General features: G+C 40.4%; 1 protein-coding gene across 1 annotated transcript in view; it reads left to right on the forward strand.

Moving 5' to 3' along the window:
* Positions 1–3,060: 3,060 nt before the first annotated feature.
* Positions 3,061–18,659, forward strand: part of LOC310775900 (NLR family CARD domain-containing protein 3-like) — a gene marked incomplete at its 5' end in the record, with an annotated part of 253,183 nt that continues 237,584 nt past the window's right edge. Inside the window, 4 exons of the mRNA XM_083636024.1 lie at positions 3,061–3,073; positions 3,805–5,027; positions 5,424–5,962; positions 6,050–6,223. Of these exons, the coding sequence (XP_083492150.1) occupies positions 3,061–3,073; positions 3,805–5,027; positions 5,424–5,962; positions 6,050–6,223 (1,949 nt within the window). The remainder of the gene's footprint in view (positions 3,074–3,804; positions 5,028–5,423; positions 5,963–6,049; positions 6,224–18,659) is intronic.

The raw sequence follows: 18,659 nt of genomic DNA on the forward strand, positions 1-18,659 counted from the left end.
AGAGCTTTATACATCAAGTATAGATCATCAAATATATACAGACTGTTACAGCTTTATACATCAAATATAGATCATTAAATACAGACTGTTACAGCTGCTTTATACATCAAATATAGATCATCAAATATATACAGGCTGTTACAGATTTATACATCAAATAGAGATCATCAGATATATACAGACTGTTACAGCTTTATACATCAAATATAGTTCATCAAATATATACAGACTGTTACAGCTTTACACATCAAATATAGATCATCAATTATATACATACAGACTGTTACAGCTTTATACATAAAATATAGATCATCAAATATATACAGACTGTTACAGCTTTATACATCAAATATAGATCATCAAATATATACAGACTGTTACAGCTTTATACATCAAATATAGATCATCAAATATATACAGACTGTTACAGCTTTATACATCAAATATAGATCATCAAATATATACAGACTGTTACAGCTTTATACATCATATATAGATCATCAATTATATACAGGCTGTTACAGCTTTATACATCAAGTATAGATCATCAATTATATACAGACTGTTACAGCTTTATACATCAAATATAGATCATCAATTATATACAGACTGTTACAGCTTTATACATCAAATATAGATCATCAATTATATACAGACTGTTACAGCTTTATACATCAAATATAGATCATTAAATATATACAGACTGTTACAGCTTTATACATCAAATATAGATCATCAAATATATACAGACTGTTACAGCTTTATACATCAAATATAGATCATTAAATATATACAGACTGTTACAGCTTTATACATCAAATATAGATCATCAATTATATACAGGCTGTTACAGCTTTATACATCAAGTATAGATCATCAATTATATACAGACTGTTACAGCTTTATACATCAAATATAGATCATTAAATATATACAGACTGTTACAGCTTTATACATCAAATATAGATCATCAAATATATACAGACTGTTACAGCTTTATACATCAAATATAGATCATCAATTATATACAGGCTATTACAGCTTTATACATAAAGTATAGATCATCAATTATATACAGACTGTTACAGCTTTATACATCAAATATAGATCATCAAATATATACAGGCTGTTACAGCTTTATACATCAAGTATAGATCATCAATTATATACAGACTGTTACAGCTTTATACATCAAATATAGATCATCAATTATATACAGACTGTTACAGCTTTATACATCAAATATAGATCATCATATATATACAGACTGTTACAGCTTTATACATCAAATATAGATCATCAAATATATAGACTCTTACAGCTTCATGGATCAAATATAGATCATCAATTATATACAGACTGTTACAGATTTATACATCAAATATAGATCATCGGGGGGTTTATGCTAAGGGGGGGTTTTCTTTCTTAATGCTAAAGGGGGGTTTTCTTTCATAATGCTAAGTCAGCGCGCCGAATTGTGCCGGATTGGTCGATCACCCAGCGCCCGCTGTATCGCTGCGGCCACGCCCGGTCGGTGATTTTCGTAAGCCGCTGTGCGCCAAGTAAACCTGCTAAGTCAGTGCGCAGAAGTATGCCGGATTGGTCGTTCACCCAGCGCCCGCTGTAACGCTGCGGCCACACCCGGTCGGCGGTTTTCCTAAGTCAGCGCACCGAAGCACGGCGGATTGGTCGATCACCCAGCGCCCGCTGTAGCGCTGCGGCCACGCCCGGTCGGCGGTTTTCCTAAGTCAGCGCACCGAAGCACGGCGGATTGGTCGATCACCCAGCGCCCGCTGTAGCGCTGCGGCCACGCCCGGTCGGTGGTTTTCCTAAGTCAGCGCACCGAAGCACGCCGGATTGGTCGATCACCCAGCGCCTGCTGTAACGCTGCGGCCACGCCCGGTCGGTGGTTTTCGTAAGTCGCTGTGCCGCCAAGCCAACCGGTCGGCGACAAGCGTCGCATTCCGCCCAGCGCCCGCTGTATCGCTGAGGCAAGCAGACCGGTTGGCGGTTTTGGGTTTTTCTTTCTTTTGGGGGATTCTCTATTCTAGTCCGAGCAGATGCCCTCTCTCACCTCAAGAAGAGAGGCATCTTACCACGGAGTCATTACGCCAAAGAACTAGTCACCATGCTGCCATGCCATCAGGATTAGTTGCCATGCCGTTTCATGCCATAGATCTTATCGCCATGCCATACTTGAATAAAGCTTGCTTGTTAACTCTACCCTCTGGTCTCTCATGATTGAAATATATACAGACTGTTACAGCTTTATACATCAAATATAGATCATCAAATATTTACAGACTGTTACAGCTTTATACATTAAATATAGATCATCAAAGATATACAGACTGTTACAGCTTTATGCATCAAATATTGATCATCAAATATATACAGACTGTTACAGCTTTATGCATCAAATATAAATCATCAAATATATACAGACTCTTACAGCAGCATCATATTTATACCAAATAGTTAAACTGTTAAAGCATTATACGAATAACCAAAAGTAAACAATCCATCATCTTTCACCCTCTTAGTAGCTCTTTTATTTTATTGTATGATGACAGTGCTCTCACTTGCACCATGCATTCTGACCACCGATAAGAATTACATCAAGATAAGAGTTCAGTCATTGTTCAATCAATTGATGATAATGTCATCAAGATCTGCACTCTACTGAGTGCACTTTTCTAGTTAATATATTTTTCTGTTCCAGCTGCTTGAGGAGACCATCGTCACCTTTGTGAAGAAGGAGCTGAGAAGGTTCCAGAGGGTTCTGAGTCCAGATGAAGCAGAATGCTCAGAGAGTCAGAGGGAGGATGAGGAGGAGGTGGACGATGAGGAGGAACAGCAGAGGAGGAGCAGCAGAGAGGCTTTTCTGAACATCACACTGCTCTTCCTGAGGAGAATGAAGCAGGAGGAGCTGGCTGAGGAGCTGCAGAGGAGTAAGAGTCTTTAACAGCTTTAACATCATGGAGAGAGAGAGGGGAGATGGTGGGAAATGGGTGCTTCATGTCTGTTAGAGCCTGTTTTGTTTTTGTTTTCAAGACAATGATGCCACCTATAGGTGAAAGATTGGCAAAAGAATATAGGAGCAAATCATTTGGAGCTCCCCGTCTAATTCATTTGAATCAGATGTGCCAGCCATAGCTGGAAGATGCCGTCGAGCCACAGTTCTCAACTGTAACAAACAAAACAAGAAACTATTTATTAGAGAGAACATTTAATTTGAGTTTGGCTTATTTTTATCTCATTTGACTTGTAAAGGCCTGTTTTATTATTCTGAATGCATTTGAGTCATTATTTGTTTGGAATAAGCCAAATAATCCATTCCAACAAGAACATTCCAGATCAACAAACTGAGTAGCCACCTTCATGTTGGAACTTTATAGTATTTTAGTTATAGTTTATAGTATTTATAGCATATAGTGGGTATAGTTTTAAATTTAAAAAAGCCATGACCATGTCCAAACTGCTGAAAACATAAACATTTGCCAAACAAGATCTATTCATTACAAGATAGAAAAGTAAATGAGCGAAATCCCTCTGGATAATCTGGTAAAATTATTAATTTGTTAATGTGAGTGGAATATGCTGAACACAGTGGTGTACACTGGCAAACAAAAACAGCAGCACACCAGTTGTCTTTCACACTGAGCTGCACACAGTCAGGACCTTTTTGTCCACTCACCAGTGATGAGCTGAGATGTCATGGAGTGGAGATACACATTTACCAGGAAATGTTCACATTTCTCATGTTTACTGAAACATCTGCTCATTGTTCATTTGTTCTTTCAGGAACTCAACATCAACATCCACAACAACAACACAAGTCCAGTCTGAAGGAGAGGTTTCAGTGTCTGTTTGAGGGGATTGCTAAAGCAGGAAACCCAACATTTCTGGATCAGATGTACACAGAGCATTACCTCACAGAGGGAGGGAGTGGAGAGGTCAATGATGAACATGAGGTCAGACAGATTGAAGCAGCATCCAGGAAACCAGCCAGACCAGAAACAACAATCAAATGTGACGACATCTTTAAACCCTTACCTGGAAGAGACAAACCAACCAGAACATTGATGACAAAGGGAGTGGCTGGCATTGGGAAAACCGTCTTAACACAAAAGTTTACTCTGGACTGGGCTGAAGACAAAGCCAACCAGGATATACAGTTCATTTTTCCATTCACTTTCCGAGAGCTGAATCTGCTGAAAGGGAAAAGGTTCTGCTTGGTGGAACTTCTTCATCACTTTTTTCCTGAGACCAAAGAAGCAGGAATCTGTAGGTTTGACAAGTTCCAGGTTGTGCTCATCTTTGACGGTCTGGATGAGTGTCGACTTCCTCTAGACTTCCAAAACAACGAGATCGTGACTGATGTCACAGAGTCGACCTCGGTGGATGTGTTGCTGACAAACCTCATCAAGGGGAAACTGCTTCCCGCTGCTCGCCTCTGGGTGACCACACGACCTGCAGCAGCCAATCAGATCCCTCCTGAGTGTGTTGACGTGGTGACCGAGGTGAGAGGCTTCACTGACCCACAGAAAGAGGAGTACTTCAGGAAGAGATTTAGAGATGAGCAGCAGGCCACGAGAATCATCTCCCACATCAAGGTTTCACGAAGTCTCCTCATCATGTGCCACATTCCACTCTTCTGCTGGATCACTGCTAATGTTCTGGAATATGTGTTGAGAACCAGTGAGATAGGAGAACTGCCCAAGACCCTGACTGAGATGTACATCCACTTCCTGGTGGTTCAGTCCAAACTGAACATCAAGTATCATGAGAGAGCTGAGACAGATCCACACATGATTCTTTCTCTGGGAAAACTGGCTTTTGAGCAGCTGGAGAAAGGCAACCTGATCTTCTATGAAGCTGACCTGAAAGAGTCTGGTATTGATATCAGAGCAGCTTCCGTGTACTCAGGAGTGTTCACACAGATCTTCAAAGAGGAGTGTGGGCTGTACCAGGAAAAGGTCTTCTGCTTTGTCCATCTGAGCATTCAAGAGTTTCTGGCTGCTGTTCATGTCATCATCTCATTCATCGACTCTGGTGTCAATCTGCTGTCAGAACCACAATCAACCTCCACACACAAATCTGTCAATCTGCTGTCAGAGAACCAGTCAGAAAATCAGTCATCCTCCACAGACAAATCTGTCAATCTGCTGTTAGAAAATCAGTCAACCTCCACAGACAAATCTGTCAATCTGCTGTCAGAAAACCAGTCAGAAAATCAGTCAACCTCCACAGACAAATCTGTCAATCTGCTGTCAGAAAATCAGTCAACCTCCACAGACAAATCTGTCAATCTGCTGTCAGAAAACCAGTCAGAAAATCAGTCAACCTCGCACACTGCTGACTATTCTGAATCAATGTCCAGCAAAGGGTTTATGAGTAAATGGCCATTCTCCCTTTTGAAGAAAGCAAAACAAAGAAGAAAGAAAGAAACAGAACAGCCAGGAGCCATGTTAGACGAGCACACGTTAGAAAATAAACCAGAAACTATCTTCTACCAGAGTGCTGTGGACAAGGCTTCACAGAGTCCAAATGGACACCTTGACTTGTTCCTCCGCTTCCTCCTGGGTCTTTCACTGGAGACCAATCAGACTCTCCTACGAGGCCTGCTGCCACAGATAGGAAGTAGCTCACAGACCAATCAGGATACAGTCCAGTACATCAAGGAAAATATCAAGGAGAATACCTCTTCAGAGAGAATCATCAATCTGTTCCACTGTCTGAATGAGCTGAATGACCGGTCTCTTGTGAAGGAGATCCAAGACCACATGAGTTTTGGAAGTCTCTCCACAGAGAAATTCTCCCTTACCGAGTGGTCGGCTCTGGCCTTCATCTTAGTGTCATCAGAAGAAGACCTGGATGTGTTTGACCTGATGAAATACTCAGCTTCAGAGGAGGTTCTTCTGAGGCTGCTGCCACTGGTCAAAGCCTCCAATAAAGCTCTGTAAGTGCATACAAACTGGATAGATTCAATATATGTTGTGAGGAGGGAAATCAACATTTTCAATGTTGTTTTTTCATCACACTTCAGGCTGAGTGGCTGTCAGCTGTCAGAGAGAAGCTGTGAAGCTCTGGCCTCGGTTCTCAGCTCCCAGTCCTCTAGTCTGAGAGAGCTGGACCTGAGTCACAATGAACTGGAAGATTCATCAGTGAAGCTGCTCTCTGTTGGACTGCAGAGTCCACACTGTAGACTGGAGACTCTCAGGTCAGGATCACTGTTACTATTCAACAGACCGTTTAAATTCTGTTTTATGTCAGAGAAAATACCTGAACTCTCATTTTCCTGCTGATGTGTTGTGAACCCCAAATTCTTCTCTGAGAGAACATGTCATTATTTTCTCACCTCACTGTCTCTTGTTGAAATAGAAAAGTTCACCTGCAAAAACAGATATCTTTATTTGTACTTTTTAATAATTTTTTTAATGCACTATAAATACTGTGGGCTTCACGCGTTCCTTTCTAGCTGACCTGGCAGCGTTCATTTCTACTGTGCCTCGCTGGTTCCCCCTGGAGGTCTTGCGCGCTTCACGTGCTCTCGTATGCTATTATGAATCATGAGGTAATTAAAAAAAATCAGTGAATCATCTTCACATAAATCATCTAAATCATTTTTTATGTGCACTCCAGGGAGTATAAAACAGGTGTTATTTCATTTTAAGAATGATATTTATGTTCCTGTTTCCGGGGCAGCATGGATTGAACGCAGGCGCGACTGCTCTCCTAACAAATTAAGTTTTTTTACAATGTAAGGAGGATTTTTTTTCTGCAAACAAAATTGAACGATTAGAAGGAGGCATCTATTGTTCCTAACTTGAGGGATATTGCAACTAGAAGTCAAATTCATTTGTTTGTGGTGGCAATCTCCGCACCGGCTGTCTGTTGATTGTTTGATACTCAAGTTGCATGGCCAACGCCGCTGGCAGCAGAGAGTTAAGAAATCTAAGAAGCGATCTCAAACAAAAAGTTACTGTGATGGACCGCGGAGAACTTGCATCAATTATGAGAGAAGTCATACGTGAAGAGCTTGACTCCGCATTTGATCTGAAACTGAAACCAATTCAAGAATGTCTGGATTCACTTCGCAATGATATGATTTCCAATATGACCAAGGTAAAGGACCTGGAAGCAGCCGCTAACGAGACGGAACGCCGTCTAACTGATATCGAACAAAAGCTTGCTCAATCACAGTCGGATAATGTGTCACTGAAACAGAAAATTGAACAGATTGAAGCACATAGCCGCAAGTTTAATATTCGAGTGTTGGGACTGCCTGAAGACAGCGAGAAAGGCAATCCCACTGCTTTTATGAATTCCCTGTTATACGACGTGTTTGGTGCCGACAAGCTGGGACCTCAACCCCTTATCAACATCGCACACCGCACGGGTCCCCGTCTGGAGGGAGGCAAGACGTGGGGCATGATCGCGCGGCTGTTCAGCCTGGAGACGAGGAGGCTCATTCTACGCCTGGCAGCGGAATCTGCTGGCAACCTGAAGTTCCAGGGGAAGAGGATCCACATCTACCCCGACCTCACAGCCGATCTGGTCAAACGAAGAGCGTTATTCAACGAGGTGCGGGGACACCTGCGGGAGGCTAACGTGAGGTATGGGCTGTTATTTCCATGCAAGCTGATTGTCACATTCGCTAACAACACTGCCTCCTTCACGGACCACAGAGAGGCCATGGCACACTACAACCAGGTAATTAAACCAACTCTATAATCCTGACTACATCAACGGCTAACATCAATACCTGAACAACAGCCCACTATATGGGCAATATGACAGTAGACAATAATGAACCCTGGATTGATGGAGATGCCTATAGGCTACGTGACATTCAACTGGAGTCCCTGGCTATGACGAACTATGGGATCGGATGGGGGGGGGGGGGGGGGGGGTGAAATAATACGTGTTTGAGATTGACCTTGAATTTAGTTGAGTTATCAATGAGTGAAGTGGGACTTGGAGATTAATTTGGTTGGTTATGAAGTAATCCTTAAGTGTAATCCTATGGGGTTGGGGTGGTTTGTCCCCCCCCATCTCTTTCTCCCTCTCTCTCTCTCTCTCCCTCTCTCTCTCTCTCTCAGGTATAACCTTCCTATGTTGACACACAATTTAATTTGGTTATCGGGGGGGAGTTCTCTTAGGGGGATGAATTGACTAGGATGATTGTTTGTGTCCCCCCACCGCAAAAAAAAAAAAATCCATGATGGTGTACTGTTGGGGTGACTATGACTATTTACTTATAGGAAGAAAAAAAAGAGGGGAAAAAAAAGCGACAATTATTAAATTGACTGCCAGCCGTTTTTTTTTTGCTGTAGGTAGCTTCTGCCAGGCCGTTTTTTGAGGATTCTGGCTCATTTTACAAGAGCCGAGGATTCTTTTCTGCTTGGAGTTTGTGAACACAAAGTTCACAAAAGTACTAATAGAATGTGTGCTTTCTCTGTCTAAAAGAGTTAGTTTGTAGAGTTAGTAGTTATGTAGATATTAGCCGTTGAGTACAGCATGGTTTCAGCTGTCTGAGAGTGAAAGCTGAGATAATCGCAGTTTTGTGAAATTCAATCAAACAGGCAGAACAGTCACTTTAACCATTTATTTTTGGCATCAGTGAGAGATCAGACATCCAAACAATATAGTTCCGAACGCCCTCTCCTTCAACTCCTCCCTCCGTGGGCGTGTCTAGTGGCTTTCAGCCTGCGTTTGTCACAAGCGAGTGCTCTGCTGCTGCTGCTGCTGCTGCGAGTTTGAGCAGCCTCCCTCCCTGGCAGCGAGTTTGAGCAGCCTCCCTCCCTGGCAGCGAGTTTGAGCAGCCTCCCTCCCTGGCAGCGAGTGTGGATAGGGCTCACTCGTCTCTTGGGTTTGAGAGCCCCGATGAAGCCCCGTGCGACTCTAGGCTTTATGCTGCCCACCCAGTCCATTTCTGGAACCCCCCACCGCAGCAGCGCGAAAGCGTCCCCGCCTACAGTATGAGAATGAGGCTCGTTCGTTTCTGGGTTTTCGGAATGCGTGCGATTCTGGCCTTTCTGCGGGCGTTTCAAAGTGTGTTTCACCCATAATATATTATGCAAATTTGCAATCCCCCGTGTGCTGCTGCTGGCGCGGCCCGAGAGCGGCGAGTCTGGTGACTGATGACTGTAAAATCGGCAAGCCATTTCCTTGAGAATGGAGGAAGCAGCCGCGGGAGGCGGCTGCTTTTGGTTGACTTTCTCTCTGTCGGGAGAGCACCGTCGCCACCTAGCTGGTCGGTAAAATAGATTATACACATTCAATACTTCCAATATCTCCATAGGAGACGCGGGGGGCATTGATCCACGTAGCACCGTCAAAAAAAAATATATATTTTTTTTGACGACTCAACTCGTCGTTGGCAGTGAACGGTTGGATTCTGTTTGACGACTCAACTCGTTGTTGGCATGGGGAAAAAAAAAAAAAGTATATATATATTTTTATGATGATGAAGTGTTTATTATGATGATTATGATAAAAAAAAAAAACATTTTCCTTTCTTTTTTCTTTCTTTTTATTTTGGGGATGATTATTAAAAAAAAAATTATGATGTATTGTTGGGGTGAATTGATTGACTAGTATTTACCTATTCCAAAAAAAAAAAAAAAAAAAAAGGTTCTCTTTGTTTAAAACAAAAGGTTGTATTTAATCTCCTTAAATTTAAATTTATTTGATAATGGTAGGAGAGTATGTCATTCTTGTTAATATGATGCACCCTGTAGTGTACAGGGCAGGATACTCAGGAGGTATCAAATGGGTGGGTGGGAGGGTGCGGGATGTCTGGGTGTGTGAATGGGGTTGTTGTTTTTTGTTTTGTTTTGTTTTATTTTTTATTCTCTTCTGTCCAGTCTTGCATTCAGTTGTTCCTTCGGATTATTTTAAATGCCTAGATATAACTTCATAACTTACAATGTTAAAGGAATGGGGGGTTTGGTGAAAAGGAAGAAAATTATGACATACCTGAACAAACAAAAAGTGGATGTAGCCTTTTTACAAGAATCTCATCTCCTATTTTTAACTCATGAACAGCTCAAATCCGGATGGGTTGGTAAAGTATTTCATTCCTCATTTGCTTCCAACTCAAGAGGTGTTGTAATTCTCATCAGACATAATGTATTATTTCTCCCTGAAGAAGTTAAATCTGATAAAAATGGTAGATATATTTTTGTTATGGGGCTTGCTGGACCAAGTCGAAATAATTTTTTTTAAATTGTTATTGTCCCAATCATGACGACCCCAAATTTATTAATGACCTTACATTAATGGTGGCAACATTTAAAATTCCCATTTTTTGGGGGGGTGATTTTAATTGCATTCTGGATGCTAATTTGGACAGATCTTCAACCACTAATTACTCCCTATCCAATATGTCTAGCGCTTTGGCCAAAAACACTCAGGAATTGGGCCTTCATGAGACTTGGAGAACTATTCATCCTAATGATAGAGGTTTTTCATTCTATTCCCCTGTGCACAATACTTATTCAAGAATAGATTTTTTCTTTGTGTCTTCATGTTTTGTTTCCAAGATATCAAAATGTGTGTATTTGGCGAGAATCTTATCAGACAATTCTGCACTGCTTTTTTCAATTGATTTTGATGGGCCTCCGGCACCATCTAAAACTTGGAGGTTCAATACATCATTGTTAGCCAACCAACAGTTTATTGAATTTATGAATGCCCATTTGGACACTTTTTCTGCTGTACATCAGTTTGTCCTTTAATAGTTTGGGACACATTGAAAGCCTATATTAGAGGGATGAGTATGGCATTTTCTTCCTCCCTTAAGGCCAAAACCAAAGATGAATTACAGCATATCGAACAACAGATTAAGAAGTTAGAGAAACACCATTGTGTATCCAAAGATCCTGCGGTACTTTGCCAGCTTGCACAACTTGAAAATGAAATACAATAATATAAACACACATTTTATTGAATTGAATATTTTAAAAACAAAGCAAAGGTTTGTCGAGCAAGGCAAAATGGCAGGTAAATTACTAGCATGGCAAATAAAGAAAGAATCACAAGATCGAGCTATTTTGCGAATTAAAGGGGCGGATGGTAGTGTTACAATGGATCCAATAGAGATTAATGATACATTCAAAAGTTTTTATAGTAAACTGTATGAATCGGAGTGTCATTGTAGTGAGGAGACCTTAAATAATTTTCTGAAAGACATTCCTCTCCCTTCTCTGACAACCGAAAGGAGGTCCCAGTTAGACAAAGATATAACCTCAGAGGAGATTTTGAAGGCTATTTACTCTCTTCAAAAGGGCAAGGCACCAGGATTGGATGGTCTTCCAGTGGAATTTTACAGACAGTTTTCTCAGCAGCTAATGCCTTTTTTTCATTCTATGATTTCAACCAGTCTTCAGAAAAGATCACTCCCTCAATCTCTTTACGTAGCAGTTATTACTTTACTTTAAAAAAAAAGATAAAGATACACTGCTGTGTGCTTCTTATAGGCCAGTTTCACTGCTAAATGTCGATTATAAGATCATCACTAAAATTCTAACTCTACGCCTTGAATCAGTGGTATCTAGTCTTATTCATTCGGACCAAACAGGTTTTGTTCAGGGTCATCTACTGTCTGACAATATACGTAGGTATTTTGATATTTTGTTTCACACTAAAGACTGTCCTATGGTGGCTATTTCTATCGATGCTGAAAAAGCATTTGATAGACTAGAATGGGAATACTTAATAGCCATTCTATCAAGATTTAATTTTGGACCTATTTTTATTTCTTGGATTCGCATTATTTATAGTCTCCCTATGGCAATTATTAAGACAAACACTCAGCACTCATCCCCCTTTAAGCTATCACGAGGGACAAGACAAGGCTGTCCGATGTCTCCATCATTATTTGCTCTTGCTATTGAAGCTCTGGCTGCAATAATAAGATCACATAATCACCTACAGGGCATTAAAATTGGAAGCGAAAATCATGTTATTTCATTATATGTGTGTAAACCAAAGTTTGCAGTGCATCAATACCACTGTCATGGAGGAGTTGGAGTTGGCACGGAAGCTGTTGCCCGGTGCTGCTGATAAACTGTGGGAGACGACACAGAGGGGAGGGTTGAAAGCAGAGGAGGGCACACCTGGGACGCCAGGTGTTGCCGACGAGCCCTCTAGAGGTGTAGTGGTTTTGTCGTCGAAACGCCGGTGAAGGGGGGTTATCACCTGATGACTCCAATGACTCTTTTAACCCTCGCCCCTCTGTGTCAAATTCCATCATTAGCCACTTCAGTGTTGCAGATACCATCAAAAGACTCTCTAGTAAGTGCTTGCACAAGGGATATTTACATCTTATTATCCTGTGTTTTTTGAATCTGATGTTCTGGATTTGTCCAGTGACTGCTGAGAAAGGTCAGCTGACGACAGGGGAAAGTCCTTGTGGCGGCATGGAGAGACAGCTGACAGGAGGGAACAGACCCCACCGGGACAGGCATGGGTTAGCTTCCCATGGCTGTAGTTTCCCAGGCTTTTCAGCACGTTGGAAACACCCGCTTTAGCTACGAAAAGTAAATATAAGAGAATACCCCCGGAGTCTGCGAAAGTGGGGGCGGAAGAGGACTCATCGGCTGATATCGCGGTAATAGACTTTGGACCGGAAACGACTATGAGCAACACGAGCACAGTGCAAGAGAGCACCACAGGAATCGCAGCGGCGGGCCACAAGCTTCGGTGTTTGAGGGAGAATGGTGTCATGGAGGAGTCTGACTCGGGCACGGAGGCTGTTGCCCACAGGCTTCCGTGTTGGAGGGAGGAGGGACAGAGGCCTCGCGTTGACTATACCCTTCTGACTGTCATACATCTGCGAAGGCAAGGTCAAATCAGTCGAGTGAAGCACAGCAACGGGATGTAAACCAAAGTTTGCAGTGCATCAATACAACTGTCATGGAGGAGTTGGAGTTGGCACGGAAGCTGTTGCCCGGTGCTGCTGATAAACTGTGGGAGACGACACAGAGGGGAGGGTTGAAAGCAGAGGAGGGCACACCTGGGACGCCAGGTGTTGCCGACGAGCCCTCTAGAGGTGTAGTGGTTTTGTCGTCGAAACGCCGGTGAAGGGGGGTTATCACCTGATGACTCCAATGACTCTTTTAACCCTCGCCCCTCTGTGTCAAATTCCATCATTAGCCACTTCAGTGTTGCAGATACCATCAAAAGACTCTCTAGTAAGTGCTTGCACAAGGGATATTTACATCTTATTATCCTGTGTTTTTTGAATCTGATGTTCTGGATTTGTCCAGTGACTGCTGAGAAAGGTCAGCTGACGACAGGGGAAAGTCCTTGTGGCGGCATGGAGAGACAGCTGACAGGAGGGAACAGACCCCACCGGGACAGGCATGGGTTAGCTTCCCATGGCTGTAGTTTCCCAGGCTTTTCAGCACGTTGGAAACACCCGCTTTAGCTACGAAAAGTAAATATAAGAGAATACCCCCGGAGTCTGCGAGAGTGGGGGCGGAAGAGGACTCATCGGCTGATATCGCGGTAATAGACTTTGGACCGGAAACGACTATGAGCAACACGAGCACAGTGCAAGAGAGCACCACAGGAATCGCAGCGGCGGGCCACAAGCTTCGGTGTTTGAGGGAGAATGGTGTCATGGAGGAGTCTGACTCGGGGCACGGAGGCTGTTGCCCACAGGCTTCCGTGTTGGAGGGAGGAGGGACAGAGGCCTCGCGTTGACTATACCCTTCTGACTGTCATACATCTGCGAAGGCAAGGTCAAATCAGTCGAGTGAAGCACAGCAACGGGATGTAAACCAAAGTTTGCAGTGCATCAATACCACTGTCATGGAGGAGTTGGAGTTGGCACGGAAGCTGTTGCCCGGTGCTGCTGATAAACTGTGGGAGACGACACAGAGGGGAGGGTTGAAAGCAGAGGAGGGCACACCTGGGACGCCAGGTGTTGCCGACGAGCCCTCTAGAGGTGTAGTGGTTTTGTCGTCGAAACGCCGGTGAAGAGGGGTTATCACCTGATGACTCCAATGACTCTTTTAACCCTCGCCCCTCTGTGTCAAATTCCATCATTAGCCACTTCAGTGTTGCAGATACCATCAAAAGACTCTCTAGTAAGTGCTTGCACAAGGGATATTTACATCTTATTATCCTGTGTTTTTTGAATCTATGCAGATGATATTTTACTTTATTTACGGGACCCTTTGTACTCAATTCCAATCCTGTTTACAATACTGGATCAGTTTGGCGACCTATCGGGCTACAAAGTCAACCAGTCCAAAACCGAAATTATGCCAATTTCCAAATTTAACTTTGACTCTTTAAGAGACAAATTAAATTTGAAATGGTCTCCAGATTATATGAAGTATGCGGGCATATATATTCCTAGCAAAATAGAAGACATTTATCACCTGAATTATTCTCCATTAATTGAGAAAGTTACAAATGATCTGAAAAGAATGAATCTACTTCCTATATCTCTTATGGGCAGAACCAACATTATTAAGATGTCTATTTTACCCAAATTTCTTTTTTTGTTTCAAAACCTCCCATTTTCCCCTCCGTTACTTTTCTTCAAAAAGATGCAGAGCATCTTCTCCTCTTTCATTTGGGAGAGTAAGTCACCAAGGATTAGCCAACAGGTCTTACAACTTCCATATACTGCTGGTGGCTTAAACCTACCAAACCTTAACATTTATTTTCTGGCTGCCCAACTTACCCAGATTAGGCAGTGGTTCTCTAGCTCATCTAGCGCATGGTCAAGACTGGAATCCTATGATATTCTACCATATGAACTGAGATACCTGCCTTATATCGGTTTACAACAGGTTAAACAAATCACAAATAATCCTATTATTATTAATAGTTTACTGATATGGAAGAACTCCCATAAACTTATGGGTCACAGGGAACACCTTTCGCCCTATACTCCTATCTGGAGAAACCCCAATTTTAAATCTTGTTTTAATGATGACACCTTCAAGTCTTGGTATGACAAGGGGATAAGGGAAATAACACATCTTTACGACAGTGGTACATTTGTTTCCTTTCTTCAGTTAAAGTCAAAATATAATTTACCTTCTACACATTTATTTCGATTTTTTCAAATCCGCCATATGATACAGACAACTCAAGGCACTCTTGAGGAACCCAAGCCCTCCAAAATAGAATGCCTTATCAATAAGGAGGTTCAAAGTTCTAAATGTATTTCTCAAGTTTATTTATCTTTGCTTGAATGTTTGTCTACAAGTACAGATGCTACGAGGTGTAAAAGGGAAAAGGATTTAGACATGGATATAAGTAAAGAGGACTGGTCTTTCTTTTGTATTAAAGTTCATAAGTGTTCTTACAATATGAGGCACAAACTCCTTCTTTTTAAAATTTTGCATAGAACTTATTATACACCGGTAAAACTTTATAAAATGAATAATGAAATGTCCTTTTTGTGCTGGCGCTGCAAAAAACAGAAAGGGGAGTTTTGCCATATGTTTTGGTCATGTAATTTGTTGTTAACATTTTGGAACTCTGTAATTGACACGATAGCACTATGTTTAAATATTCACATTGCAAAATCGTCTCGCTTGTGTCTTTTAGGCACAATCAATATGGACCCTTGGAATGAATTTCAAAAAAAATATATTGATCTTGCTTTGATTGCTGCAAAGAAGTGTATTGCAATCCATTGGAAATCCGATTACCCTCCTACAATATCACATTGGTTAAATGAAATCTCTAGCTATGTTCCATTAGATAAAATATACTATAATATAAGACATAAGAGTCAGGACTTTGTAAAAATATGGCAACCACATATAGATTTTAAAAAATGTCTTCAATTATATTGTAAAAATGCTTGAATCTTTAAAAAAAACTTAATAAAAATATATATATAAAAAAAAAAAAAAATGATATTTATGTTTTTTACAAATGAACTCTTCTTGAGTCAAGAACTAAAATGAAAAAACGAACCCGATGCTTGAGTCAACTGTTAATATTGGGGACAATAACAGTTTCTGCATTATCATAATTGTATGTACCAATGAGAAAATCCAACATGTAACAATTTTATACTGAAAGATGGGATCTCTTTCTCAGAAAACCTGTATAAAATCATCAATCGTAAACAATCAAATTAATAGTGCTGGGTGATATGGATGAAAATGTTACCCGATTCAAATTTCCATATAGTGTGATAGAGTTTTATCACAATATACATAATGCTACCCTAAAATCATATTTTTTTTTATTATTATTTCAATAATACAAACAATACAATCCACCAACCAACATACAATAAACACACCGTTGAGCAACAGAGCACAATTAAAACAGGACACCATTAAAAATATATACATACAGTATATACATATAACAAACATTAAACAAACAAAACAAAGAATAGTGATGATCATTATTATCACACTAAGGTTGGCCTTAATCTGTTCAATTTCTTATGATAATCTTTCATTGTTCCCTATATTTGCAATAATGTCTTCTAACAAAAAGTAATGCTTTAGAAAAGAAAGAAAACAAGGGAGAGTCAATTGTTATTTTCCCTTCAATTCAAAAATGAATCTCTTACCCAATAATATCACAGTTTTGTTTTACATAACAGGACAATTTCTTAATTCACCAACTATTGTTTGAGGGCACATGCCACAATTGAATTGAAAGCTAGCGATCTCTTAATAGTCAACCAAAAAGTCAACACATGAGGGCAGAACCAAAATAAATGGAACATATCTTCAATTTCAAAATTACAAAAGAGACAGTTTTGATCCTTTTCCAAACCCCAAATAAAAAGCATTTTTCTTGTTGGCAGTATTTTGTATAATTGTTTTAATTGAAAGAACTGTGACTTTGTGTCTATAATACAACTATAGGTTGATTGTATACCTGTCTCCATGGCATTGCGCAATATCAAAAATCCCCTCCCAGTATGATTGAAATATCTCTGGCTTATCATTCAAATCATATGCCGTCAAGAAAAGATTATACATATAAGAATTTATCTTTTGACTTTTAAGCCAAAGACTATTCTTTATTGAAGGCAAAGTTTTCTTCCTGCACCCTCCACCTTTTTCTTCCAGGCCAAAGGCACTGCAGCTACTAACTGATAATATCTAAATTCTGAACAAAATATTCCAAATGTTTCACAAAATAACTCGTATGAATAACCATTACCATCAATTATATAATTTATAGAAATGATGCCCTTTTCAACAAACTGCTCCCATCTATCAATATATTAGTATTAAACCATAAAATTTGTTGCAAAATTGCATCAACAGAATCTGGTGGAAAATACTGGAAGTGTAACCGTGCCTGTATCATGTCTTTAAAAAAGGGTGATCAATTGGTGAAGATCTTTTGTATACATTGAAAATGGGTTTTTGAAATTTGGAGAAAAGGAAAGAGTTGATGCTTAAAAATTGGATGGATGTTAGAAATAAGTTGTGAAGAGCTCCAAATGGGGTTCCATTACATTTTTTGGATTCATGATGCCCTTAAAGGTTCTCCTGAATAAGAGTTGAATAGATTCACATGTTAACTTTGATTTAAAACTCTTTAAAAAACACTTATTATTATTATTGCTAGAATAAAACTAAATAGTAACACTTTATAATAACGTTCAGTTCAGTCATAAGCCATTTATAAGCCTTTAGTTAATGACGAGCTAACCATTTACAAAACATGAATATACATTTACAGATGATTAATACATGTTATGTTAACATAAATGTGTCATCTATAAACCTTTAGTAAATTACGTGTTCCTCACCTGTTGTAAATGATGTGTAAATAATTTACAATTCATTTACAAGGCTTTCTGCATCCCCTAATCTAAAGTGTAAACCATTCATGACACATAAATGTGTTACATACAAGGGGGTAGCTCGGTTTGTCAAAATTGAAGCCAATGCGGAAGTGTCCTCTTTGCCTGTAGGGGGCGACCCATTGGTTTGTGGACTTCTGTTTTGAAGCCTCAAGTATGGCTTCAGTAAACACTTTCCTAATGCGTTTATGGTCTCAATCCCTATATTCAGACTATGTTTTGGGGCGTGATTGACAGGGGACTTGTCCATTGATCACACAGCTCGCCGATCATGGACCAATAGCAGGCCGTGCTCTGTGGGAAACCCCTGGACTTGTGTCGAGATCCAAGATGGTAATGGCCAAAATGCCATACGTGAGGCGTCAAAAAACAGAAGTGCAGAGACCAATTGGTCGCCCCCTGCAGGCCATTTGAAATAATGCCGGTTTAAGTGCACTTCCGCATTGGCTTCAATTTTGACAGAGCTACCCCCTTGTATGTAACACATTTATGTGTGATGAATGGTTTACACTTTAGATTAGCGGATGCAGAAATCCTTGTAAATTAATTGTAAATGATTTACACATCATTTATAACAGGTGAGGAACACTTCATTTACTAAAAGTTTATAGATGACTTACAACGCATTTGTGATATGTTAACATAGCATTTATTAATAATCTGCAAATGTATATTCATGTTTTGTAAGTGATTCGTTCATCATTAACTAAAGGCTTATAAATGACTTATGACTGAACGTTATTATAAAGTGTTACCAACTAAATAAAACAAAAAACAAAAAACAAAAGAATATATAAATAAGAAGAGACAACAAGCAGAAGTGAAAATGAAATGA

The sequence above is a fragment of the Poromitra crassiceps genome (genome assembly GCF_964638095.1).
Source record: "Poromitra crassiceps genome assembly, chromosome: 4".
NCBI lineage: Eukaryota > Metazoa > Chordata > Actinopteri > Beryciformes > Melamphaidae > Poromitra > Poromitra crassiceps.